This window comes from Hyperolius riggenbachi, chromosome 4 (assembly GCF_040937935.1).
Source record: "Hyperolius riggenbachi isolate aHypRig1 chromosome 4, aHypRig1.pri, whole genome shotgun sequence".
In the NCBI taxonomy this organism is placed as follows: Eukaryota; Metazoa; Chordata; class Amphibia; order Anura; family Hyperoliidae; genus Hyperolius; species Hyperolius riggenbachi.
The window spans coordinates 207,080,545-207,092,034 of NC_090649.1; the positions used below are offsets into that span (position 1 = coordinate 207,080,545).

The window sequence follows — 11,490 nt, forward strand, 5'->3', positions numbered from 1 at the left end:
ATAAAGGTATAAAGATAAAGGCCACACTATGGGTTTGATTCACTAAAAACGTGATAACTCAAATATCAAAACCTTATCAAAGATATCACACTTTATCAGAGTAGCATAGCGAGCGCTACGAACCCGCAGGGGCTCAGGGCAGGACGAGTGCCATTGCCAATAAGCAGGCATAAGTTTGTAGCACTCGCTATGCTACGCTGATAAGGCATGTTGACTTTGATAAGGTGTGATATCTTTTCATAAGGTGTGATACCTTTCATAAGGTGTGATATCTTTTCATAAGGTTTTGATATTGTCCCCTTGCAGCTTAGGCGGAACTAGTCGGACGGCGTGGGTAGCGCCCTTGCAGCTGGTCCTGAGACCCGTTCATCCACTTTATTAGGTGAGCCTTGCGCAGCCATTCTCTCTCTTCTTGCTGTTACTCAATCCTAACTTTGTTTTCACTGTCTACACCTTTTGGGGACATTCCCTCTTACCTATCTGTATATGATCTTTTTCTCCTTGTCTACCTCATCCCCTCATTTTTTCCTGACATGCTTTTTTGCACTATATATATATATATATATATATATATATATATATATATATATTTAATTTTTTGTTTAATAATAATTAATATTGTATGTATTTTACTGCACATGCACTTTATTATTGTATTGATGACAGAAAATTGAGACTATATATTTATACAGATGTGTGTGCCCCCCTGGGGGGATTTTTTTCTCTCTGCAGTATAATGCCCCAATTACTGTGTTAATTATTTTGTATTTTTGAATTATATTCTTCTGGGCACTGCTATATCTTTCTTTATATGTATATATATATTTATATACATATTTTCTGCAGAGATCCCTAGGTAGGCGCACACAGGCTTATTACCATTTACTGATACGTAGGGCTTGCGTTTGTATACTGGCATATTAGGGGCTTAAGGCTCAGGTCTGGCTGCCTTGTTCTTAATTGTTTTTATTATGGTTGGCTTATAAAGATATTTTGTACTTTATATGCATCCTGTATTTGGTTTGCTCATTTATGCATAATTATTATCTTGATAAGGGGGACTTCTAGTTCTTTTTTATTTTTTGTATCTTTTCATAAGGTGTGATACCTTTCATAAGGTGTGATCTTTGACTTGGTTTAGTGAATCAAGCCCTATCAGTATAAACAGCAGACGTTATAACAGAGCAGCAGGGGGAAAAAAAAAAAAAAAACTTTGAGATAGGAAATTTGGGCTTTCATGAGCTGTATGCCAAAATCATCAATAAAAAAAACAATAAAAGGCTTGAACTACTTCAGTTGTGTGTAATGAATCTAAAATATATGAAAGTTTAATGTTTATCAGTACATTACAGAAAATAATGAACTTTATCACAATATGCTAATATTTTGAGAAGATCCTGTACATACAACTGGAGTAATATTAAACTAGTGGACCTAAGCCCATTTAAAAACAGGCTAGGTCTTCATTGCGCATGCGCGCGCCCTCGTCCGCCCGCCCCTTGGCCGTGCGGCTCATGTCACTCCCCCTCACTGTCTCTGCGTCCCTGCACATGAGCAGATGGGACACTCACAGGGACACGGGACGCAGAGGCAGTAGGGTTTTATTATATAGGATGGCAACACTTTTGTGGTTTAATGGGGCTTTATCAGATGGACTGCATTGGGGACTGTAATTGTGGTTAATAACTACACCATCTGTACACCTTCCTACAGATATAAATTGCTGCCAAAAGAGATGTTTCATATGCAGGCAGCCACTCGACATCAGAGAGCAATTTCTGTGCTTGAGTTTAGGAGTAGACTTCCGCCTGGAGCTAGCCAATGTAGCATAATAGCTCCTACTCAGGATCTGATGGTCTGACGTCTGGAGCAGCGCAGGAAGGACCTGCAAAGGTAACCATGCTGACATCTCTAATTTGCCTCACAACCTTAACTTCAGTATTAGATTCCCTCTTTCCCAACTATGATTGTGTAGAAGTTAGTGGAGAACTTGACAGGGGAGGACAGAGGGGATCAACAACAAATGGATGGGGGGGGGGGGGGGGAGGGGTATGGGAGGTGTCCAATTGCAGAAGAAAGAATAGGGTGGGGATGGGGAGAGAGAGTGTGGTAGTTATGGAAGCACACCAATACCAGGGGCCATGCACTGTGGAGGACCAACAGTCCAAAATAGGCTGGCCTGCATTTTTGGGTCTAAAATGGAAAAGACCACTATCATGAAAAATTGTAAAATTTTAAATACATGAAAATACATAAATAAAAAGTAAATATCTCCCAGAGTAAAAAATGGCTATAAATTACTTTTCCTCTATGTTGCTGTCACTTACAGTAGGTAGTATAAATCTACAGAACTGACAGGTTTTGGAGTATAGACCCTTTCCAGGAAGTGCTTTTGTAAAGAATAAACTGAATACCGAGAATCCCCCAGGACGAGATGGACTAGTCTAAAACCTGTTGGTTCAGTCAGATTTCTACTAACTACTGTAAGTGACAGCAACATAGGAGAAAATTTATAGCTCATTTTACTCTGGAAGAAACATACCTCTTATTTGTATGTGTGCACATGCATCTTTATTAACATCTTTTGCGATAGTGGTCCTTTAAAGCTATAGGCCTGCTATACACCAGCAGTCCTGCACATAAGCCTGGCTTCAGGGGCATAAAGAGATAATTTGCATATTCAGCAGTGTGCAGTGTAGGTAACCACAGTTACACACTTCAATCTGAATTATCGCAAGTACCTTCTGTTTTAAGACTGCAAACTACACTAAGCAATTTCACTAGGGAACTTTGTAAATAAATCTAGGCCAGGTTTCCGGAATCACTTATGCCTTTCTATAATCCCAGAGCTTTTTTTTTTCTCACACACACACACACACACACTTTCCCCACCCCTTCACTCACCCCCTTATTCCTTATTCCCCCCCCTCCACACACACACACACTTTATCTCACCCAAATGTATGTCAAGGTAAAAGTGGCTTACCTTGCCTAGGTGTTTTCTAATATTTTTTTTAGAAATACAGGCAGAGCAGTGAATAACAGATCCTGAAAACATACTGTTGAGTTAACTGGTCCCCCCCCCCCCAAATTACCATAAAGTGTAGACTCAAAGCTATAAATGTAAGGGGACCGTTTCCACTAGGAGCTGTGCGGTGCGGCTACATAGCTGCTTTGCACCGCGGGTGTGCTGAAACACATTCACGCCATTGGAAGAGTTTCCACTGCATGCATGTTGTGCGGAGCGATCCGAAAATCTGCAGCATGCTGCAGATTCTCGCAAGGCCGTGTCCGGCCGCAGCCGCGTCCCATCTCCTCAATTCACTTCCGCATCAGGAGATGCGGAAGTGATGCGGCCGGCAGCGGAAGTAATGCGATGCGGCTAGGTAGCCGCATTCGCATCACTTACTAGTGGAAACGGGCCCTAAAACAAAGCTAATGCTATCACTAGTAAAGACAATATTCTATCACACTGTATTTACTGGTCAATAGATTAGAGTTGTATGAAAACTCCATTTGTGCTGACTTAAAAATAAAACCTGCAGCACAAAGACGACACATTAAAAGCACGATAACTGTCACTGAAATAATGATTTTTTGATGCTCATTAACATAAATTTTACTTTTATAAATTAAGATAATTTTCAACAAAAATATTTTAAAATAATGAATCAAAAAAGTAAAAGATCATTGACAAGACAACCTTTAACCATACAAAATAAATATCCCAAAACAAACAGTTTTAGTTGTTGTAAATAAAGTTCTTGAAAGATCACGTTATTCTTTTATTATTAAAGTATTTCACCCAGTCCATAGAAAATTAGCTTAGATGGCACACTTGTAGTTCACGTTTCATTAGCGTCCATGGCTTCACTTCACGTTGTAGCTATGCCCAGTGTTGAGTTACTAGGAGTTGAAAGCTTTTAGAAAATGTGATTTGGGTTAAACATCTCTCTGCACCATGGAAGTATCTGTAGTCAAAATCCAAATTAAAATACAGAGAGCCTCCCTCACATTAGATACAGCACAGCTGAAAGATCCAATGTTGGAAACAAGCTTCCACTTTTGATTTGTAATGACTGCTTCTATCGTACCCAAAACACAGTTCTGCAGATTCCCCATCAAGAAAACCCACAAGGTCCTATTACACCGCATAAAAAAATAATGTTTTATGACATACATTTAATCCCTAAACCTGTCAGGGAAAAGTCAAATATAATAAATCTAGTTTTTATATCCTACTCCACCATAATAGGTCCTTTGCATTAAACACTAAAGAATGTGAAATTTTCGTGAACATGTTAAATTACTATGTACTAGTTCCCACATGTGCAGCAATTCAGCAGGTAGTAGTTTGTGGACAACTATCATGTTCTGGAAGAAGCATGGCTCTTTATTCATTTTGCTGTTCTTTTGTCTAGCAATGCCAAACGTTTTGAATCCGTCATGCATTATTGGCTTCACCTGGATAAGCTCTAGGCACATACCTAGAAACACGTCATCGATGGGATACAAATCCAAAGCCTCAGAAGCTTTGAACAGTCTCTTGACTAAAGATCTTGACATAATAAACCCTCCACCACCTGCATAAGGAGGGTAGTGCGTTTTGTTATACAGGGATGCTGGAATATAGTATTTATTGTCTTTCCTGCGGATGGGACGAGCTTTGTATAATACATCCCCTACAAACAGATCAGGCATCTCCTTGCCATCCAGAAACTCCAAGATATTGGTGGGGCTCACAAATATATCATCATCCCCTTTGAATATGTAGGATACTTGATGGCAATAAATGGTCATCCATTTAAGAAAATGTACTTCTTTAAGGGTTAAATTAAAGAAGGTATCCAGGAAGTCCCACTGAAGAATATCCCCATAAATTTGGTTCTCAAATTCCAGAAGTTTTTGGTAATTGGCTCTTTCATCTTCTTTCACAGCTGTCCCCAAAAGAAATAATGTTTTAATTTTCTTTCCGTTCACCTCTTTCTCCTTTCCCCAGGTTTTACGAATAACATCCCTACGATCATGTTGAGTAATTATGGACTTTACAACTATTAGGAGGTCAACCTTTCCATTGCACTTCTGTGGGTTATTAATAATCAGCGGGAAGTAACGACAGTGGCGGTAAAGGATAAACTGCTGAAAGTTGGGTTCCAGCGTGCTGAACCAGTCCAACTGGGTATAGGTCCGGTTTGCTGTACAGTTGTTAAAGTAAATATCCCATTCAGAAGGATACACATCAGGAGACTCTGTTGTCATCTGGTCTTTATTGTCTTCCCAAAAAGCATCAGGTGCAGCATAAGTGTCACGTTTCACAGTACTCAACGTAACCTCAGAATCTACATCCTTTTCAGGAAAAATACTGGGGGCCACCCCCCTATGGAAGATGGTCAGTGTAATAACAACACATAACGAAATGCATAAGCTTTTGTAGAGTCTCTTCTTCCTAGTAATGAAAAAGATATTAAATTAGTTTATCAAATAAAGAAAGAAAAAAAAAAACACACAATACCTTGTTAGTCTATTATAGTAAACGGCAACATTCCAGTACTGTAAAACTTTATGTGAATTTAATTAGAAAAACAGAATTCTGATACATTCCCCCCATTACCAAATTAAGCACTTCTGCCTTCATTCCTAAAGCAAACCTTTCTTCCTGTCTTCTATAAGCACACAAAGCCCTTCCTATAACAAGCATAGAATACTTTTCCTCTCAGTCTGTACTGTGTGCGACTGGTTTTAATACATTAAAGCCAGTATATCATGAAGGTTAAGCATGAGAGGATACCCGAAGTGACATGAGACATGACGACATAGACGTGTAACAAATAACTATGCTGGCTGTGTTCCTTTTTTTCTTTCGCTGCCTGAAAGAGTTAAATATTAGGTATGTAAGTGCACATGTCTATCTCATGTCACACGTCACTTCGGGTATCCTTTAACGGAGTCAGGCAAAAATCACTCCCCCCGCTCTACTTGCCCGGTGTTTCCTCCAGCCCCTTGCAGCTGACACGTCCCATGCCGCAGCTCCTCGTTCTTCCTCCGGCCCGGGGTTCCCGCCAGTGCAGAGGCTGGCCCTCCTCTAGTGCGCCTGCGTGAGTGCCACTGTCAATCAAATCCATGTTGTCCGCGGTGTACAGCACAAGCGCAGTAGTTCTGCGCCTGTGCAGAACACCACAGACGAGGTGAGCTTGATCGGTTTTTGCCTGATGGCTCCTTTAAGATCATTTTACACTTGGGCCCATATGCAATACACATTTCTCCTGACTTTTCTCCTAGGAGATAATTTTTCTGGTGACTTAAAAGGCATTTTATTAATTAGGTGTGAAAATATCAACTAGGAGAAAACTTAGGAGAAAAAGTGAATTGCATTTGGGCCCTGGTGCGGTGGGGTTTTGAATTATTGCACTTCAGCCGAAAAGTCGCACCACATGTTATAGCCAAGAAAAAAAAATGAAAATGGAACTTCTGCACTTCTAGGATTACTGCGGGAGTCACACGATAAAGCACTGCAGCTTCTGCGTTACCCAGAGCACTTCTGTCATATCACGTTGCATAGCAGGCAGTGTGTCATGTTCCATTGCCTATAATGGCCATTGCAATGAAATGCAGTAGGAGAGAGTACCGCGGCACAACGTGGTAAGTGTAAACGGCCCCCAGCCTTTGAGTTGTTACACAAAAGTACAGATGTTGGAGTCATCAATGATTAGTGTACAATAAATAAAGATCACATATTACCCTTGGGTCACAAGCTTCAAAAGAATGGAGTTATTGGGAGTCATTAACAGCAATTGTTGTATTAGGAATGTAAGCAGAAGGGATGATCGGAAACAGCAAATTCCGTTCCGCCGGAAATCAAGGATTCAGTCAGTGTTAAATTCCGTCACTATGAAAATTCCGCCGGAACCAACAACACTACATGCTGAAGCCAGCCTAGCATGTACCACTATGATCAATCCAAGAGAAAAAGTAGCGTGCTTAAGGATTTGTAGCATGTCAAAAGCCAACTCACCGTGGCTGGGAATGGAACCCAGGTCTCAGTGTGTGGTAGGTAACTGACTTAACAACTATACCACCAACACTACATGCTGAAGCCAGCCTAGCATGTACCATTATGATCAATCCAAGAGAAAAATTAGCTTGCTTAAGGATTTGTAGCCAGGCATGGCCTTGCCTTTTGTGTTCAACAGTTGTCCGAAGAGAACCCCAGATAGCCATGTAGATTTATCTCTCTCTCTCACTCTAGTAGGGATGGTCACCGCTTTCTGCGGAGTTGTATTTCCCGGAATTTTTTTTTTTTTTTTTTTAGGTGGAAATTGGTCATTCCATTCCGTTTGGTCGGAACGGAATTGCTTTTTCAATCTGGCCGAATTCCGAAAATGCCTGTGAAATTCTGCCGGTATCCGTTGATGGTTTTAAGCTGAAAATTCAGTTTAATGGCATCAAGTCCTAGAGAGGGAGAGAGAGAGAGAGAGCGAGAGCTCATTTTCCTCTTGGGTATATCACAATGGTACATGCTAGGCTGGCTTCAGCATGTAGTGTTGTCGGTAGTATAGTGGTTAAGTCAGTTACCTACCACACACTGAGACCTGGTTTCAATTCCCAGCCACGGTGAGTTGGCTTTTGACATGCTACAAATCCTTAAGCACGCTACTTTTTCTCTTGGATTGATCATAATGGTACATGCTAGGCTGGCTTCAGCATGTAGTGTTGGTGGTGGTATAGTGGTTAAGTCAGATACCTACCACACACTGAGACCTTGGTTCAATTCCCAGCCCAGCCTGGGTTCAATTCCCAGCCACTTTGAGTTGGCTTTTGACATGCTACAAATCCTTAAGCACGCTACTTTTTCTCTTGGATTGATCATAATGGTACATGGTAGGCTGGCTTCAGCATGTAGTGTTGGTGTTATAGTGGTTAAGTCAGATACCTACCACACACTGGGACCTGGGTTCAATTCTCAGCCACGGTGAGTTGGCTTTTGACATGCTATACATCCTTAGAGGTGAACCTCCAGACTAAAAATCTACTCAGCAGCACTGAAACGGTTTGGTGTTTCTTTAACAGTTTCACAGCATCAGAACTTTGTTTTTCTTATCCAAGCCTCATGTTTAGCTGCACAGAAGAAAACTGCCCGGGCATTTTTCCCCTGATGCTGTGCAAAGCATGATGGGATTTCTGATGTTTTTCTCGTTCTGCTGTTTTGGCGCAATTTTTCTCAATTTTGAATTTGAGATTTGAAGCCTAGCGCGCGCAGCTGGGAGGGGTGATCAGGACACAGGACAGTTGGAACTGTGTCTCATGCTGCATCACATCCTTTCAACCAAAAAGATGGCTGCCCCCATGTTAAAGATGGCTACCCCCATGAAATCACAAACAATTGCCTGTTCTTTTAAAATAGGGTGGGTAAGAGATTATATTACCTATCTATTTTAGTTTACATAACTAATGTAACTTAATGACAGTATGTTTGTTTAGGCTGAAGTTCCTCTTTAAGCACGCTACTTTTTCTCTTGGATTGATCATAATGGTACATGCTAGGCTGGCTTCAGCATGTAGTGTTGGTGGTATAGTGGTTAAGTCCGATACCTACCACACACTGAGACCTGGGTTCCATTCCCAGCCCAGCCTGGGTTCAATTCCCAGCCACGGTATGTAAGCTGGCTTTTGAAATACTACAATTCCCTGGAAGATGAGACCCTCCTCCCTCCAGGATGAGGGAATAGGGTGAAAGGGAGGAAGGGAGAAAGGGAGGAAGGGAGGAAGGAAGGAGGGAGGGAGGAAGGAAGGAGGGAGGGAGGAAGGAAGGAGGGAGGGAGGAAGGAAGGAGGGAGGGAGGAAGGAAGGAAGGAAGGAGGGAGGGAGGGAGGGAGGGAGGAAAAATAGATAGGTTAGGAAATAAATGTTAATTCCGTAAAATTCCGCGGAATTAAATTTTTTTCCACGGAATTCCATTTTAGAGGTATAGCAATTCCATTCCGACCGGCGGAATCGGAATTGGCCCAATTCCGGCCGGAATTGCGGAATCCAGCGAGCATCCCTAGTAAGCAGGTTCACACAGCAGAAATGTAAAAACAAGATGCCACATAGTATGTTATCCAGCTACCTACTAATTGATAGCGAAGCTTCCATTCCATGAGGCACTGCAGATTTACTTATTAGGAGAATTTTCCACTCATCCCCAGTAAACAGATATGGAGCACAGAAATATATATTAGACCATCATCCACAAGTAACAGACAGAGATCTAATAAGCTCACCAAGACTGTATAGAAGTATGAAAAATAAGAGTGTTTAAAGGGCAACTGATGCAAAGGGATATAGAGGCTGCCATACATATTTCCTTTTAAGCAATACCAGTTGCCTGGCTGTCCTGCTGATCCTCTACCTCTAATACTTTTAGCCATAGACCCTGAACAAGCATATGCAGGTCAGGTGTTTCTGACATTATTGTCAGATCTGACTAGATTAGCTGCCTGCTTGTTTCTAGTGTTATTTAGACACTACTGCAGCCAAATAGATCAGCAGGGCTGCCAGGCAGCTGGTATTTTTTAAAGGGAAATAAATATGGCAACCGCCATATACCACTCACTTCAGTTGTCCTTTAAATACCAAATTTTACATAAACAACTAAAACTGAAGACCAAGGGAGTGGGAGTAAGAGAATGTTTTGTCCAAAGAGAAGAGAAATTCAAATATCTTTACCATTAAAAGCTAAAGACAGATTAAAAAGCCTTTAAAGAGACTAATTTCCTATACCTGTACTAATGTGCTCTGGATTGCTGCAGCCTTTTCTAGTTGCACTGTCTATGTAATATATCTAATCTTGTCTTTGTCAAGCTTTGTTGATCCAGGGAGGAATGGGCTGCCTCTGTTGTAATGAACACAAGTTATGCACGTCCCCTCCAGGCTCTGTGTGCTGATACAGTTTGTGCTGAGGGTGGAAGGAGCTGCCTGTCACATGCTGAGAAACTGTGAGAATCCCAGACTGGAGTGCAGATAATTCACTGTGTAATAAAAACTGTAACAGATAGATATATATATATATAGATAGATATAGATATAGATATATAGATAGATAGATAGGACACGCATGCGGAATTCCACGTGAAAGACCAATACAAAGTGGTGTACAAGTGAGAAGTGGAACGAAAATCATACATTATTCCAAACATTTTTTACAAATAAATAACTAATAAATAAGTGGGGTGTGCGTAATTATTCAACCCCCTTTGGTCTGAGTGCAGTCAGTTGCCCATAGACATTGCCTGATGAGTGCTAATGACTTAATAGAGGGCACCTGTGTGTAATCTAATGTCAGTACAAATACAGCTGCTCTGTGACGGCCTCAGAGGTTGTCTACGAGAATATTGGGAGCAACAACACCATGAAGTCCAAAGAACACACCAGACAGGTCAGTGATAAAGTTATTGAGAAATTTAAAGCAGGCTTAGGCTACAAAAAGATTTCCAAAGCTTTGAACATCCCATGGAGCACTGTTCCAGCGATCATTCAGAAATGGAAGGAGTATGGCACAACTGTAAACCTACCAAAACAAGGCCGTCCACCTAAACTCACAGGTCGAACAAGGAGAGCGCTGTTCAGAAATGCAGTCAAGAGGCCCATGGTGACTCTGGACGAGCTGTAGAGATCTACAGCTCAGGTGGGGGAATTTGTCCATTGGACAACTATTAGTCGTGCACTGCACAAAGTTGGCCTTTATGGAAGAGTGACAAGAAGAAAGCCATTGTTAACAGAAAAGCATAAGAAATCCAGTTTGCAGTTTGCCACAAGCCATGTGGGGGACACAGCAAACATATGGAAGAAGGTGCTCTGGTCAGATGAGACCAAAATGGAACTTTTTGGCCAAAATACAAAACGCTGTGTGGCGGAAAACTAACACTGCACATCACTCTGAACACACCATCCCCACTGTCAAATATGGTGGTGGCAGCATCATGCTCTGGGGGTGCTTCTCTTCAGCAGGGCCAGGGAAGCTGGTCAGAGTTGATGGGAAGATGGATGGAGCCAAATACAGGGCAATCTTGGAAGAAAACTTCTTGGAGTCTGCAAAAGACTTGAGACGGGGCGGAGGTTCACCTTCCAGCAGGGCAACGACCCTAAACAGAAAGCCAGGACAACAATGGAATGGTTTAAAACAAAACACATCCATGTGTTAGAATGGCCCAGTCAAAGTCCAGATCTAAATCCAATAGAGAATCTGTTGTTCACAAACGCTGTCCATCTAATCTGACTGAGCTGGAGCTGTTTTGCAACAAAGAATGAGCAAGGATTTCAGTCTCTAGATGTGCAAAGCTGGTAGAGACATACCCTAAAAGACTGGCAGCTGTAATTGCAGCAAAAGGTGGTTCTACAAAGTATTGACACAGGGGGCTAAATAATTACGCACACCCAACTTTGCAGTTATTGATTTGTAAAAAATGTTTGGGATTATGTATGATTTTCATTCCACTTCTCACGTGTACAACG

The 11,490-nt window shown here is 41.5% G+C and overlaps 1 protein-coding gene across 1 annotated transcript in view; it reads right to left on the reverse strand.

Annotated features, from left to right (window-relative positions):
- Positions 1-3,714: 3,714 nt before the first annotated feature.
- B3GNT7 (UDP-GlcNAc:betaGal beta-1,3-N-acetylglucosaminyltransferase 7) overlaps positions 3,715-11,490 on the reverse strand; it is a 98,060-nt gene continuing 90,284 nt past the window's right edge. Inside the window, exon 2 of the mRNA XM_068279335.1 lies at positions 3,715-5,446. Coding sequence (XP_068135436.1) covers positions 4,273-5,446 — 1,174 coding nt within the window. The 3' untranslated portion in view covers positions 3,715-4,272. The remainder of the gene's footprint in view (positions 5,447-11,490) is intronic.